Source organism: Lampris incognitus, chromosome 15, assembly GCF_029633865.1.
Source record: "Lampris incognitus isolate fLamInc1 chromosome 15, fLamInc1.hap2, whole genome shotgun sequence".
Taxonomy (NCBI): Eukaryota; Metazoa; Chordata; class Actinopteri; order Lampriformes; family Lampridae; genus Lampris; species Lampris incognitus.
Window position 1 is genome coordinate 20,550,055 of NC_079225.1, and position 17,500 is coordinate 20,567,554.

A 17,500-nucleotide genomic window follows, 5' to 3' on the forward strand; every position below is an offset into this window, starting at 1 on the left:
TGTGATCTGTAGCGAGAGTAGGGTGCAGATTGAGGAGAGGCTGAAGAGGTGGAGGTATGCACTAGAGAGAAGAGGAATGAAAGTCAGTAGGAGCAAGACAGAAAACCTATGCATGAATGAGAGGGAGGACAGTGGAATGGTGAGGATGCAAGGAGTAGAGGTGACGAAGGCATATGAGTTTAAATACTGTGGTCAACTGTCCAAAGTAACGGGGAGTGTAGGAGAGAGGTGAAGAAGAGAGTGCAGGCAGGGTGGAGTTGGTGGAGAAGATAGTCAGGAGTGATTTGTGACAGAAGGGTACCAGCAAGAGTTAAAGTGAAGGTTTACAAGATGGTTGTTAGACCAGTTATGTTATATGGTTTGGAGACAGTGACACTGATGAAAAGACAGGAGGCGGAGCTGGAGGTGGCAAAGTTGAAGATGCTAAGATTTTCATTGGGAGTGACGAAGAAGGACAGGATTAGGAACGATTATATTAGAGGGACAACTCAGGTTGGACGGTTTGGAGATAAAGCAAGAGAGGCAAGATTGAGATGGCTTGGACATGTGTGGAGGAGAGATGCTGGGTATATTGGGAGAAGAATGCTGAATATGGAGCTGCCAGGGAAGAGGAAAAAAGGAAGGCCAAAGAGGAGGTTTATGGCTGTGGTGCGAGAGGACATGCAGGTGGCTGGTGTGACAGAGGAAGATGCAGAGGACAGGAAGAGATGGAAACGGATGACCCGCTGTGGCGACCTCTAACGGGAGCAGCCAACAGAAGTAGCAGTAGATTAATATATTATAATATCCTATTATAGCCCCCTAGGTATGAATGTGTGTGTGTGTGTGTGGGGGGGGGGCTGTGTGATGGCTTGGCGACCTGTTCAGGGTTTCTCCCTGCCTGCCGGCCAATGACTGCTGGGATAGGCTCCAGCATCCCCGTGACCCTGAGAGCAAGATAAGCGGTTCGCATAATGGATGGATGGAATATCTTATTACTGATTTTTAATCAACCATTCATGAAGTGTAACTGATTATAAACCTTTTATAAAGTATGCTTTATTGTATTTTCCCACATGGCTGAGCTCTGCATCCCTGTCTCCTAAAGTCAGGGCCATCATCTACTGGCTCAAGCAGCACTCTTCTTGATGTCTGCATCTCCTTCACGGGACATCATTGGCTGTTACAGCGGTAGAGGCAGATAAGGGTGCTGATGGATGAGATGTTTAAAAAATGAACAGGAGGCAGAGAGGTCTTGGATGTGCTTTGAATGACTCACTGGAAGCAAGGAAGGTAGGCACACAAGCACGCATACACACTGCTTCTTATCGGGTCGAGTTACGTCTCCATTTTCCCATTTGACACTGAAGACGATGGTAATTAGAAACACCCAACACCACTCCTGTCTTTCCATCTCTCGTGTTAATCTGCATACACATGTAGCAAAGCACAAAAGCAGATGTGCAGACATGTGAAGTACAAATTGACAAAAACAGACAAACACACACACACACACACACAAATGCAAATATGTAAAAACCCACAAACTACAGTATATACTGCACAAAAACATGACTACACCCATACGTAGGTCAATTTCCTTAAACCATTCATATCTTGACCCTGCATTCAGTCTCGCTCCGGGTGACTGCTCATCCCACATGTTGATTCCTGATGGGATACCAGCCCTCAAATAGACAACGATGACTAGCTGAATCATTTCTGTTTTCCTATTTCACAAACTGTTTGGCTCGGTCAGATCATGTCTATTGGAAGCACTCTCAGGAAACCAGATACTTGTATTTAAAGTATTTGAAACAATCCACAAACACTCATTAAACAAAAATGTAAACAATAAAACAAATCAAATACTTGTATTTGTTAACATCTTCCCAAAAGAGTTCCAACATGAGGTAATTGAAGTGCTATGTAACATCTGAAACACATATTCAGCCAGAACTGGAGGCTGTGGGGGCATGTTGGCAATTGCTGCCAGTATCAGAACAAGGCTGACATTTACAGACAGGGAGCCCACTGACATTGAACCAGACAGAGGACTACGAAACATGAAAACATTTGATTTACAATCAAAGAGACACAAATAGACACACAGCCAGCCAAACAGCCAGACCAATCAGAGAAAACAAACCAGAAGATTGAACCTAAAATCCCAAATGAACACGGATATTGACCAAGAAGTTTTTTTTATAGTCCTTCATCTTCATTCCTAAGAGTTACTTGAGCATTAACAACCTGCATCTGGCCAAAATTGTGGTGTGAGAACGCCGTATAAAGTAGCAAAGCGTTTTTTATAACATTTGTCTGTTGAAGCTTGACTCTACCTGTTGTTTCAGGAGTGAATATGAAACCTAGAGAAACAGACAGCCTCAACACAGTTTCAGGTCATCTAATGACCTTTGTGACCCTGCACAGACAAGCGTGACGGGGTGATTGTGGCCAGGGCAGATAACCAGACGGTCATGTGACAAACTGACTGGGCACAGCAATTGAAATCTGGAATTGGTATTTGTGGTTGTGGTGAGCTTGCACTCTCCAGGCTTACTACAACAAACGCCGTGGCTGAAGCAACCTGCCATATGTTTTAAAACTTGAAAATAGGCACATTTCGCCTTGAAACTGGCCCTGGCTGTCTAGCACAGGGGAATAGTTTCATAGTGCTTTCATCCATTTTTGTTACTGTATTACCCAGACTATAAATTGCTGTTATTTTACTTGTCTGGCTGGTCCTGCGACTTATATTCCAAAGCGATTTAAACGCTGTAATTTTGTTGCACGAATACACTGCATTTCAGCTAAGGCCACTAGATAGCACTGTTTAATTTTGTGACTCAATTGAAAATACTGTACGACCCATAGAAATTGAATGAAACGGTGGCGCAGTGGTTAGCATGGTCGCCTCACAGCAAGAAGGTCCTGGGTTTGAGCCCTGGGGTAGTCCAACCTTGGGGGTCGTCCCGGGTCGTCCTCTGTGTGGAGTTTACATGTTCTCCCCGTGTCTCCGTGGGTTTCCTCCAGGTACTCCGGTTTCCTCCCACAGTCCAAAGACATGTAGGTAAGGTGAATCGGCCATGATAAATTGCCCCTAAGTGTGTGTGTGTGTGTGGGCCCTGTGTGATGGCCTGGCGGCCTGTCAAGGGTGTCTCCCTGCCTGCCGCCCAATGGCTGCTGGGATAGGCTCCAGCATCCCTGCGACCCTGAGAGCAGGATAAGCAGTTCGGATAATAGATAGATGGATGGATAGAACGGACATTAGTCGTGGTCATTTGAGTAGTTCAAAAGAAAATAGCGATTGTTGCTAATTGTCATGGTGATAACACACGTCAGTGGGGCCATAACTGTTCGTACTACTCCAGTGCTCATTTGGTTGTTACTGCAACTTAAAAAAAGTCTGTGATTTGCTGCATGTCGGTATACGGAAGTTTATATGGAAGTTAGCCCACTACAATGGTCACAGTTCTTTGCAGTAGCAGCGGTTCAAATAAAAATGGTGACCATCCTGCTATGTTGATTTGAATTGGAATCTCCATTCTACTGTCGTTCAATTTCTATGGTACACCATATAAATGCAACCTATACACCGAAGCGACTTATATATGTTTTTTCCTCACAACATCACATTTTTTGCTGTGTGCGACTTATACTCTGGTGTGGCTTGTATTCCAGGAAATACGGTAAATCTGCTTTTTAGGGTTGTTGAAAGGCCATTTAAAGATACAAATAGACTTCTGTTTGCTTGAGGTCCCTCTTTCTGTTTGACTCCTATTTAAAGGCGTAGCTGAGGCTTGAGCCACCTGAGGCATGTGAGGGTTTTGGTAACACTGATAAACAGTTGTGGTCATGAATGCACCATTTATGACAACATAGCCTGCATCTTAACAAATATTCTAGGAGACCGACTGACAAAAAAAGAAAAGAAAGCGGCATTATAAAGATTTTTTAAGCATATTTTGTAAATATCTGAGAAGTATCAGAAACGATCCAAATTGTGCCTATGGGAAGTTCTAGGTTTCTCTGGGAGCTGTGTTGAAAAGAACCTTATGATTGTACATAGAAAAATCCTGGTTTTTTTTAACATATTGTGTTTCAGCGCTATTTTAAAATATGTTTTTGAGGTTGTTAACTGCATTTACCAGCTTTATGTGTGTATTACTAGTATTATGGTAACATCAGCAGATGCATTTGGAGTTTGTTGTGGACATCAGAAAGACACAGCAGAGTACCGACACCCCTCTCTCAATCGCTAGGGTCTCAGAAAGAGAGGGTGAGCAGCTTCAGGTACTTCGGTGTTCTGAGGACCGAAGTACCTGAAGATGAGTACTTCGGCCCTCAGAACACCGAAGGACCTAACATGGACACTTCACACAGACACTGTGGTGAAAAAGGCCCAGCAGCGTCTTATCACCTCAGGCAACTGAAGAAGTTCAGTATTTCCCCACAGATCCAGAAAACCTTTTACTCTGGTGCCACTGAGAGCATTCTGGCAGGGTGACTGTATGGGAACTGTATCTGAGAGACTGTATCTGAGAAACCTGAAAGGACTATCTTTAAAATGGACTTGTACAGCCAGTACAACTCTTCTCCTCCCACATCCAAACCCTGTACCACCACATGCGCACACACACACACACACACACACACACACACACACACACACACACACACACACACACAAACACACATACACACACTTTACAAATCACAGCCCCGGCTAATCATGTGAAGAATCCTTTTCATGACATTATGCAACAAGCTTGACCTCTGGCAGTGGATAAAGCTAGGTATTGACCCCCCAACCTCCTAAGAGCAGTAAAACAGGAGGATAAGGCAGGGAAGGCACCACCAAAGACTATCAGTCATCCGCAAGCTTAAAGGACTCTATGTTGCCCCCCCATATTCTCCTATATTTGTACCAGAGCATTAGTCAGCCCATGCTACTGTACTGCTGTACTATTCCACCTGCTTCTTTAACATGTTATCTGTTACCAACCGGGCCAAACTCGCACCCTTAACCAACACCGCTGCCAAGATAATTGATCTGGGCATTGCAACCTCTATAGAACAGGACATCACACACCCACTCAGTCACAACCTTACCCTGCTGCCCTCCGGTTGCAGGTACAGATCATTGAGGTACAGAAAGGCTCGCTTTGGGAAAGGCCTGATCCCCGCAGCCTTAAACAATAGGCCTCGCTAAACAGGCCTGAGTGTGTACTGTTGTCTGTCATTGTATGTTGTTACCGTGTACTTTTGTATATACTGCTGTCTGATGTGTACAGTGCTGTGGAAAGGAATTTCCCCTTGGGGACAGTAAAGACTTAAGTCTGAAGTCTAAAGGAAGGGATTAAGGACGTGTGCTGATATATGAGGCTGACCAGGGCTTGTTTTAATGTTTGGTGGTGTTGGGGGGGGGGGGGGATTCTGGGCATGACCGGCAGGGTCAGGCTGGGAATCTCCACAACAACGGTGTGCGTATGCTCCAGTTCCCTTGCTTATTCTCGTATGAGTCACACGGCTAAGGAAAAGTACCTGGGGGCAGTGGCGCTGTAAGTGGGTATAATGTTATGAAGATTCTAAGGGCGCCAGACTAGAGGGGGCGCCACAACGGTGCTCAATTTAAAAAAAAAAAAGTTCTTTCTAGTTTTTCCCCTTATCCCACCCGATTACCCAATGGCATATGGCCAGAGCTTGTCGAAGACCTCTCTGATTTGTGATCCACAGGAAGGAGAGAGCCCACAGGTTCAATCTGGGCTATGGTGGTATCGCATTCCTTTTTGTTAAGAGCATTTTATATGGAAATTTGTCAAACTAAGAAGATGGGTCCCTTATTGGAGAAGCTGTCGATGAGGGGATTGTTGGGCAAGCTGGTAGCACGGGATGAAGGTAGAGGAAGGGGTTTAATGTTTAGAGAAGTCGGGAAAAGAATAAAACAATTATTTGATTAATTAAATAAATAAATGGGGTGTTAAGTCATGTTCTTTATAGGGGCGCAAAATCCCTGGCGGCACCCCAGCCTGGTGGAGAGTCAGGTGTCAAGTTGCGTCTGCTGCTGTCATTTAATGCAAGCTTTACACAAAACAAACGTTGTGTAACAGGACTTCCAGGAACTTGCTTAGATCCTCTAAGAATGACACGTAAAGGAGATTTACGTGGCGGGGGTAGTTCAAGAGCCGCTGTTCAGACGCACCGAGTGGCGGGACGCTGGATGTTACCCAGAACTTACTTAACGCAGATTTTTCTGGTTTCCCCAAAAATTGCTCATATCGTGTTACGCGCATGCTCTACCTCCCTCTGCCTATGAAATGTACACGCTCTTGCTTCTTATATATGATTTTACAGCAGGAAAATTATTAACAAATTCTGCAGGTACCGCACAAAAACAAAAAAACGAGGACACGGAATAAGTGTTGGAGCCTCACCAAGCTTTATTTACATGCCCACCATTTCGTATACAAACTAGATTACAATTCAAAATGGAGTACACAGGGAAAATACCCACTAACATCAAGTCGAGAAGAAGCAAGATCACTAAAGGGCAAAGTTCAAAGGGCAAAGTTCAGAGTTTGTAGCGAGGACGTGGGGGGGGGGCAGGGCGTGTTAACAAGGAGGGAGGTGTGTGAAAAAAGGAGAGGCGTGGAAGGTATCTAGCGGTACATCTGATAATTTTTTTTATTCTTGATTTTTCTTTACTTTTTCTTTAAATTTGCTCGTGGGGTGCTCTGTGTTTGTGTGCGCGTGCTGTGCGTTGGTGTTCCGGGCAACAGGAAGAATCTCCCGACTTCTGATAATGAGTTCTGTCCCTGAACGAAGCGACAGCGGTGAGCGTTTGCGTGGAAAGTGTAGCGTTAGGTCATATACACAGGTAGGAACCTTTGTGTTGTTCACGGCTGTGTGTGTGTGTGTGGGGGGGGGGACGAATAGAGAAGACGGGCCGTACCTTTGTATATGACGTAACCCTACGGAAGGCTCGTTCAGCTGTGTCTCGATGCGTAGCCTGACCTTTCACCCCAACAAACGGACAAACAAAACTCTACAGGTCGCATGCTAAATGTACAAAATATCCGGGACACCTTCCGTATGCATCTGTAGGGTCTCTGATTTGTGCTAAGGCTCAATAAGAAAAGTAGGCGTTCGTAATATTGTGTGTAGTTAGCGCAAACGAGTCGGAATTCTCCCCTGTTCACCCGATGGATGAGAGACTTCCCCACCGCCGACAGGAGCGTGGTCGTTCTCTCAATACTCGGAGAGAGAGATTCTAGGTGTGACCGGGAACAGGAAATCCCCGCTCATAGTCACACTGTGACGCAATACTATGCTAAAGTAAGAAAGGGCGTATTCCTTTCTGAGAGCAAATGGGACACGAACCCACAGAACAGATATTTTATAAGTGTCGAGCTGAGGAACGTCCATAAAGAGGCTGCCCTGCATCTGCACCAGGATAATAGACACGGTACCCGCACGTGTAATGATAAACCTCCACAACACGTGGGAGATGGTTGCATGTGCTGTCGAGTGAGCCCTGAATTTAAAGGGATCGAAAACGGTTGTGTGCGTCTGTCATTGTGTTTCCTAAGACACAGGGTGCCTGCGTATTGCAAAGTCTTTGGAGGAATGGGCACCATCGGAAGGGTTAAGGGTTACAGGTAGGTCATGCACTAAACCTCAGGTAGTACAGTATGTCATTCTAGCCGGCCAGCCATGCACACACACACACACACACACACACACACACACACACACACACACACTCAGTCCTCTGCCTTAGCCTCAAAGTGAAATACACACCTCTGTACACTATTTTACACAGCGGGGTAGCCATTTAGGTGGCTACCTCAGACACAAAAGGGGATACCGGGGTTCTCCAGATGCGACCACACAGGTGGTGTCTGCCATTTTGAAGTCAAGCTCAATGGAAAAAAAAATTCAACGGTAACAATTCTCTCTTCCGCTCCGGCACATAATGTTGTTCGTCGTTTCTTCAACTCTACCTTCTGAGGTATCACAAAATCTAAGGGTCAAGTACTACATAGGTATATAAGGACATAGGGTGAGTATATATGCATTTCACACGATTCATAATGCATAAATACGTACATGCATACAGAATGTTGTGCTGTATGCACCATGAGGGATCGCGAAGGATAACATCCTCCCGAGACAAATTTTAAACAACACACAAAAAGGTCCATTAACACATGCACGCACGCACACACACACACACACGCACACACAAATACACATACACACACATGTACAGACACATAAAAATACTCTCAGGAGACATTTGAGCGCTGGATGTGTCCATGAAGGACGTGTGTGTCTGTGTGTGAGTGTGTGTGTGTGTGTGTGTGTGTGTATGAGTCATGAATCCCACAAGAAAAGAAAACTAACACAACAAAATCCAAAAATGACAGACCAAGTGATGCCTTGATCTCCACTTATCCTCTTGTCTTCTTTCGTCCGTGCCCTCTTTAACGTTCAATAGTTCACAGGTTACAAGTTCACAACACAAAGCATTACTGTTTTGCCAACAAAATGTTCGAAATACATCAAAATGGGACTTGGTGTTATTTAAGTGGGAAAGCACTCGCTTTCCCCCTGAGTGACGCTATATATATATATATATATATATATATATGTATATATATATTCTTAATAAGCCCCACGAGCTCCTAACGAGAGAACAGCAGAGCTTACACGTTTCCCTGCTCTATCCCTGTTTATTCCTACTCTGCTTTTGTACTGTTTAAGCAAGTGGATGTTTGTGTTAGAGAGTGAGAGAGAGAGTGAGTGTGAGAGTGTGAAAGTGTGAGAGAGTGAGTGAGAGAAAGTGAGTGTGAGAGAGTCTAAAGAGAGAAAAAGAGCGAGTGTGAGTGTGAGAGAGAGAGAGAGAGAGAGAGATGTGATTTGGCTACCAGCAAGTCCTACTGTGTGTTTCAAGTAATTTGGCAATATACACAGATAGCTTATTGTTTTGCTTGAAAAACAAAATGGCTTCTGCAGAGATGAGGCAAACAAATAGCCCCATTCCCTGCCAATAGGTTCCACTTTGCCATGCTACACTTGTGGCTGCAGCTTTGGACTCTGCAGGTGGTAAAAAAAGAAAAAAAAATGCACGGCTTTCTTTCAGGACAGAGAATTCAACACTGTTAACACCTGTCGTGGTGTGGAGATGCTCACATCCCTCAAACAACAGGTATTTATTTTGGCTACATAATATGCTGTATTAAACAACGTCGACAGAACCCGCCCCGAGAGTTAAGAGACTCAGTCCCCCCTTCTGGGCTTTCCGTTTGCTGAAATCTCCACTGCCTTCTTTTGCCGTGACAGTTTTCCCTCCTTCTTCGGTCAATTTCCATGTTTGTTTTTTTTTTGTTTTTTTTTTTCCTTTACTGTTAAATACACACAAAAGATACAAATCTACATGTAGTATTTAACTCTGTATTATAATTTTCAATATACTACAATTAATTTAGATTTAAGCAAATCAAGCAATCATAAGTAACAACAAAAGCCTGAAGTGTGTGTCGTTAGAAATTCTGTCTCTCGAAGGCTTTGGAGTCTTCTGCATCGGGGAGAGAAGTGTGCACGTGTGTGTGTCTGTGTGTATGATTGTATGTTCGTATACGGTCACTCTGCGACTGCAAAATTTCTCTCTGTCGTCGTCATCTGTTACAATTTCAGTAAATCACTGCGTCTTACACAAACGTGTCTGGTTCAAGGACAACTTGTCTAAAACAGGAAACTCAAAAACAAAAACACTGAACATTTAAAATCACTGAGTGGAAACACAAAAGGAGGGTTTTCAACATGACACATCCAAGGAAACCACTGGATTAAATTTACACCACGTCGTTTTTGTTTTCATTTTACATTTTATCTCTTCTTCTTTTTTTTGCAACAGGAACAACTGCACCGTGCGCGCCCCTCGGCCTTGCTTGCCATCCAGTCCTTGCATTCCACCTGAAACCCCTTCTGATACACAGTGTCTGTTTTTGATATCAATCAACTCTGTCAGACTGGTTGTCAAAAGGAAAAATTGCATATTTCTGAGATCAGTTTGTTGCGATGGTCTCACAAAGTTTTTTTTTTTTTTGCTTGTCTTGACGGGAGGTTTTGAGGGCTGACGTTCAGTATCACTGGAGTCTGTCAGATCTTTGAAGGTTCGCCAGTGGAGGAGCAAAAGTAAAGCTCTCAAGAGGAAGTCTTCTGTAAACAGAGGAACTGTTTTTTTTATGTTGTGCTAATGGCAGGTTTGGCAAAAAAGGACATTGGGTGTCTGATCTTCTCTTGCACTACAGTTTGGACCTGCAGAGAATAGGGACAAAAGACAGTTATTTTGAGTATTCACTGGATATGTAAGATGTTTTTTTTTCCTGCTCTATAGTTCATGCATCTGGATCTGAATTATCCTCACCTCTTCCCGTATTACACACTTACACGTTTATAATTGAATTAAATGCCAAAATTGCTGGTTGGAATAAAAATTGGATTTGTTTATTTGTTCATTCTGTATGTTTACACACACACACACACATGCAGAACATGTACCCACCTGCTTGGCTCCTTCCTTGGATTCGGTCTCTCAGCCAGGTACCCAGCTCTGAGAACTCTGCTTGGTGCTGGTGAAGTTGCTGACTCCATTCATGTTGGCCAGCGAGTCAAAGTTGAAATCCAAGCCGTCAGCATCCATCAGCTCGGTCCTGATGATGGAGTCCATGTCACACTCCAGGCTGCCATTGAACATGTCTAGATCCAGATCTGTGGGGAATCGCTCCTGGCAGAGTCCAACACCGTTGCCCACCGTCCCATTCATGAAGATTGAGGAGTCGATCTGCATGGAGGAGGAACTGTTACCTCCCAGAGGCGAGTGCAGAAGCTGCTGCTTGGCATTGGCAAGAGTGTTAGCCTCATTGGCTAAGCTCAGTCCCCCATTCAAGGACCTCATGGAGCTGTGAATGGGGCTGTTGACCCGCAGTAGTCCCACTTGGATGCCCTGAGTCCCTTCAGTGGTCCCAAAGCTCATCATGGGGTCATTGCGGAGCATTAGTCCTCGACGGGAGTTCTGGGAAATGACTGCGGCGGCACTGGCCTGTGACATCAGTGGGTCAGACTGGGTCATCATGACATCACTGTGGCTGTTCCCGTCAGAGTTCAGCAGGTCCTGTAGTGTCTGGCTACCAAAGCGAGAGATACTGGAGAAAGATGTCTGCTTGTTCTCCTGGATGGTCTGCATGGGGGACGGACGCAGAGAGGAGCCTGCTGTGTGGGGGCCGAAGATGGAGTTACTGTAGCCATTACCACCGCCATTAGAAGGAGAAGCGGAAGAGGAAGAGGAAGCAGAGGACGGTGAGCCCAGTCCATTAGGTTTGGACCCAAAATTGAACCCTGAGGAACCCCTCGAAGTGGCCTGTCCTGAAGAAGACACCAGGTTGATGTTATCCAGCAACTCATCCATCAGGTCATCCGTCAGTCCATCATTCAGGTTCATGGTGCCCGTCAGGTCAGCCAGGCGTGGAAGCTCAGTTAGCGGGGCTTTTCCATTGGGTGTGTTAGCGGCGTTGCCAGGAGACAATGTTCTGCCGGGACTGGAGTAGAGCATAGGTGAAAGTGGAGGCTCATCATCAGGCACTTCATCTAACTCGGGATTGGCCAGGATAGGGGAGAGGCGGCCACTCAGCGTGCTAGCATTGGAGTTGGTGCGGGATCGGAAGTCTGTCCAGGCATCCAGCTCCTCGCTGCTGCGTGACGTCGGGCTGCCGGGCCACTTGGACAACCCCGAGGGGCTCTCTCCGCCCCCCTCACCTGCTGCAGCTGCTGCTGCCTGCAACGCAGCCTTCTTCTTGGCGGCTCGGCCACGGGCTGACTTGGTGTACTTGTTGCTGTTGTCCATAGAAACTGCACGGCGCCGAGGGGCCTTGCCACCCTTCCCCCCCTCCGGGTTGATCATCCACCAGGAGCTTTTTCCCGTTCCCTCGTTCTGGACACGGATGAAGCGGCTGTGCAGGGACAGGTTGTGCCGGATGGAATTCTGTCAGACAAACAGAGAGAGAGGTTGTGTTGGTCTTGTGTAAAAAAATAGTTTCGAAGCAATTAGTCAAACTGTATCGGTCATTAATATTAATTTGCTACATTGTATTTCATGTTGCCAGTAAACCAGTTCATAGAGATCCTCTCATTAAGTGACTATAAAAACCACGACTGGAGTTGTGCCTACTGATTACTTTTTTCTTTTTTTTGGATCCCCCCCCTTTTACTCCCCGATTGTACCCGGCCAATTACCCCACTCTTCCGAGCCATCCCAGTCGCTGCTCCACTCCCTCTGCCAATCCGGGGAGGGCTGCAGATACCACATGCCTCCTCTGATACATGTGGGGTCGCCAGCCGCTTCTTTTCACCTGACAGTTAGGAGTTTCGCCAGGGGGACGTAGCGCATGGGAGGATCACGCTATTCCCCCCAGTTCTCCCTCCCCCTCGAACAGGCACCCCGATCGACCAGAGGAGGCGCTAGTGCAGCGACCAGGACACATACCCACATCCGGCTTCCCACCTGCAGACACGGCCAATCGTGTCTGTAGGTACGCCCGACCAAGCCGGAGGTAACACGAGGATTTGAACCGGCGATCCCCGTGTTGGTAGGCAACGGGATAGACCGCCACGCCACCCGGACGCCCGTGCCTACTGATTATGCAGCGGTACAAACTATTGCTTTTACCAAGGACAGGTTTAATAATGAAACACCAAACCATTTACAATAGCGAGCAAGAAAACAGCAACAGCAGGTAGCGCTGGTGTGTTTTGTCCCTCCGCGGTTGGCGTGTGTGTGCCGAGGGAAAAGAGTGAAAGAATGCCATGTAAGTATGGAGATATCCACATGATTATACATGACATGCAAAGTGGCCCATGCAGCGTTGTGTAAGGGTAGGATTATGAAATGTACACCAGATTGCGCGTGTGTGTGTGTGTGTGTGTGTGTGTGTGTGTGTGTGTGTGTGTTGTTGTTGTTGTTGTTGTTGTTGTTGTTGTTGTTGTTGATGATGATGATGATGATGATGATGATACTGTACGTGGAGATCTACCCTGAGCTCCGCGCGAAGGGGGCCACATTTACACACAACAGCCCAGCGGCCCTCCTCATGATCCGGCGTTCTCTTCAGAGACGCATGTCAAGGAATGCATCCCTAATTCATCCCTGTTGACACGCTTATTGCTCAACAACTGGCTTCTTCACTAGTGATCTGATGAGTCTAGATAGGACCTTCTTTCCAACTCCGAAATATTTTTCATTTGTAGCGACATCGTAAAACTTTGTGCGCATTCATCCAATACTTCAAAACACTGGGACAAAGCAGCACATATGATGGACCAAAGAAGTCTGAAAAATCTGTTTTCCCCTGCACAAATCAAACAAAATTTGACTTTTGGCCGCGTCTGTAATAATAATCCTGGACTTTAACAATGCTGCACGGCTCATAAATGAAGACCTAATCCTAGTGGGGGAATGCGGGGGAAAATATGGAAGCAATGAAAGCCGGATCAGGTTGTTTTGACGATGTGATGTGATCACGTCTCAGAGCCGGGCCATGTCTACAAGACCAGGCAAGGCAAGAGGAAGTCAAAAAGCAAATTAATGTTTTATGAAAAAGTGTGTAGCATTCTCCAGACACGTCGACTAAAAAACCATTATGATTGTTCTGTTTAAACAGATGCAGCGGCACAGGTCTGAAACCAGGGCAGTGCTTCCCAGCAATGATGACAGATCCCACAGCACCTGGCTTGCAATTATTAGGGACTCCAAACTCCCACTTGTTTAGTAAATTACCCCCACGTACATGTCCATCTGGACACACACACACACATGCACACACATGCATGCACACACGCACATGCACGTGTGCACACACACACTTGCAGCCATCTGGTTGCTTAAGCCAATATGATTTCATATCATAGCTCTTCTATAGTGGCATGAAGATGGGCACTCAAACAGCAACACACACGTGCACATGCACACACACACACACACACACACACACGCACACGCACACACACACACACACACAAACTTGCAGCCATCTGGTTGCTTAAGCCAATATGATTTCATATAGCTCTTCTATAAGTGGAATAAAGATGGGCACACAAACAGCAACACACACACACATGTGCACCCGTGCACATACGGCCTTTAACTATGTTAAACCTCAATTCAGAGTGGGAGCATTCACACATTTTTAATGATTTGACTCCCACACTCAAACAGACACAGATGGCGTGCTGCACACAAAAGCCATCCTCTTCTCCTGTGCGAGAAGGTTAAAGAGCCACAAGATGGAAAGCGGTAGAACAGAGAAGCAGTGTCACGTACAAAGTGGAGTACTGTACTTGGAGAGCACATTTCTAAAGAGAGAACAATCTATGATCATAACCGAGTGTGTAGCTACGATAATTGACGAATTATCTGCAGTTTTCCCCCTTCTATCTCGAGCTTTATGTTCTCTCCTCCTCCTCCTCTTCTCGCCCCCCCCCCCCCCCGCTTGATATTTATCTAGCTTTTTTCCACACTGATCATCCTCTTCTTCTGGTTCCCCTGGTTTCCTGCAGAATCTTCCCTTGCTGATTTCTCTCTTTTCCTTGACCCCGTCTCTCTCCGCGTCCCCCCCACCCCCCCGCCGCTTCCCCCGTTTCTGCAGTTCCACAAACACGCGGGTCTTACGGGCCACAAGGGACGCTGGGGCTTCGCTATATCCTCCCCGTATAAACAAGCCAACCGCCATCCAAAACATACATACATTTTTCCTTCTCGGTTTTTCCTGAGTATGTTTTGACTCCCCGAGACGGGGCAGATTCTTGGGGTTGAAAATGGAGGTGGGCTAGAGCCGTTTGGGGCTTCTGTGGGAGTCACTACATTGTTTTCGGCCGGGCGGCCTCAGCTTGCCTGGGCTGCAGTCTACAGCGGATTTGGTCTGGATGGCTGTTCTGGTCAAACTCAGCTCGGTCAGAGAGGACAGACAGCAGGCTTCAGTTACGGGTCCGAATGCTATGTGGCCTGGGGGGAACGGCGCTCCCCGGCCGCCGTGAGTCCAAGACTGTGTGTGTGTGTGTAAACTTCTGGGCATGTGTTGGTGTGTGTTGTATGGAAACGCCAACTATTTTCTCATACCTGGTTGTATGCCTCTGTTGTACCCCTAGAACTCCATACATTAGTGTGGGTGTGTGTGTGTATGTGATTGCGTTTGTGTATATTTGCTCATGCACGTTTGCATATATGTGTGTGTGTAAATGCCCACTATTTTTTTATGCCTGGTTGTATGCCTTCGTTATACACCAAGAACTCCATACATTAGTGTGTGTGTGGTGTGTGTGTGTTTGCATTTGTATTTGCTCGTGCACGCTTGCATCTGTGTGTATGCACGTCTGTGTGTGTATGTGTGTGTAAGTATAATCTGTGTAAGTGTGTGTATGTGCGTGTGCATGTGAGTGTGTCTGAGAGCGTGTATGTGTTTGCATTTGTCTGTATTTGCTGGTGGATGCTTGCATGTGTGCATGCACACGTCTGTGTAAGTGTGTGTCTGTGTAAGTGTGTATGTGTATGTGTGTGTGGGTGTGCACTCTGCTGTGTGGTAAGATGAGATGAGGAGAGATACCGTGGAGACCCAGTGTTTATCTTCTGCCAGCTTCTCTTGAGGCAATGACGTAATGCTGTTTTATTACAGAATGTTGCGCACACACACACAGACTCACACACACAGACTCTCTCACACACACACACACACACACACAGTTTCCAGCTGCCAGGGCGATGTAAATAAAGGCGTAGGGCCAACAAAGTAGTGAGTAACGCCACATAGAGGACAAACAAAGGAAAAAGTTAGGGATGAGCGGGGGATGAACGAGAGCCAGATGAGTGGACTCTTGAGATCCCTCCTCTCTCCCTCTCGTTCGCTCGCCCTGCCTCTGTAAACGGATACCTGCCAGCTCCTGACACTTCGTCAGCCCCCCACCCCGTCCATCTTCCGTCTCTTTCTTCGCCCATCCATCGCTCCCCTCCTCCACCCCTCGCTCCCTGCCAACGCAGGCGCTTGTGTCGTGTTGCTCTTTTCCCTGCCACCGCTCATAACTGTCAACTGTCGGCCGGGAATGTTCAAACTGGGCGGGAAGGAGCGAGGGAACGGGGAAACGGGACAGTTTGGAGCCGAGGCAGCGGCAGTGGAGAGGGTGTAAAACAGAGGGTGCGACGTGCAACTGTCTGTTCATTTATGGAAGCGGGAGAGATGAGGGAGACGGCTCTGAGAGGGAAAGAAAACGAAGCATGTGGTGCATCAGTGTGTGTGTGTGTGTGTGTGTGGACATATTTTTTGGGCCAATGAGTACACATGAGTGAGGGTAGGATGGAGCGGGAGATTGACAGGCGGATTGGTGCAGCATCAGCAGTAACGCGGGAGCTGAGCCGGGAGGCAAAGCTCTCAGTTTACCAGTCAGTCTTTCTTCCAACCTTCACCTGTGGTCATGAGCTTTGGGTAGTGACCGAAAGGGTGAGATCGCAGATAAAGCGGGTGAAATGAGCTTCCTCCGTAGGGTGTCTGGGCTCAGCCTTAGAGATAGGGCGAGGAGCTCGGACATCCGCAGGGAGCTCGGAGTAGATCCGCTGCTCCTTCGCGTCAAAAGGAGCCAGTTGAGGTGGTTCAGGCATCTGATTAGGATGCCTCCTAGGCGCCTTCCTTTGGAGGCTTTCTGGGCACGTCCAACTGGGAGGAGACTCTGGGGTAGACCCAGAACTCGCTGGAGGGACTACATGTCCAGTCTGGCCTGGGAATGCCTTGGGATCCCCCAGGAGGAGCTGGAGGGGGTTGCTGGGGAGAGGGATGTTTGGAGTGCCCTACTTAGCCTGCTGCCACTGTGACCCCCGACCCCGGAGAAGTGGCTGATGATGAGATGAGATGAGATGAGATGGGATGGGATGGGATGGGATGGGATGAGATGAGATGAGATGAGATGAGATGAGATGAGATGGGTACACACTTATAGAGAACACTGTCTAACTGCACTGTGTGTAAACCCACAACAGACGCAATAATACCCGACTACGAATCTCAGGTGATTCAAAGTAGACCCCTGCTGGGCTCCTGGTGGCGGTCATGGGTGTGTGGTGTGACGGGGACATGCCTGGACGTAGCAGAGATAACGGGCCCTCGCTCGCACAAATCCTTTACTTAGGCGAGCCTGGGTGTACAGCACACAGAGTCCACAAAGTACTCGAAACACCTTCCTAATACTGCGTCGCAACCCTCTTTTGTGCGGTCTAAATCCCATTCCTATGTCTTAATTCCCACCAAATGCTGAGTAATCCCTCTGGAATCGGTCTCCTCCCCTCCATCCACAGCGCACGTTCCCTTCCCAAATGAAACAGATTCTGTCGCTGGGAATCAGAAAGGAATTGTAGTTTTCCGATGGATTAATCTGATCGAAGGGCAAGGATAGCTTGGATGCCGTGTGTGTGTGTGTG

At 47.0% G+C, this 17,500-nt stretch overlaps 1 protein-coding gene across 1 annotated transcript in view; it reads right to left on the bottom strand.

The window, feature by feature from the left end:
• Nucleotides 1-6,409: 6,409 nt before the first annotated feature.
• The window catches only part of foxo3b (forkhead box O3b), a 30,919-nt gene continuing 19,828 nt past the window's right edge, over nucleotides 6,410-17,500 (bottom strand). Inside the window, exons 2-3 of the mRNA XM_056294157.1 lie at nucleotides 10,553-12,028; nucleotides 6,410-10,305 (exon numbers count right to left, since the gene is read on the bottom strand). Of these exons, the coding sequence (XP_056150132.1) occupies nucleotides 10,583-12,028 (1,446 nt within the window). The 3' untranslated portion in view covers nucleotides 6,410-10,305; nucleotides 10,553-10,582. The remainder of the gene's footprint in view (nucleotides 10,306-10,552; nucleotides 12,029-17,500) is intronic.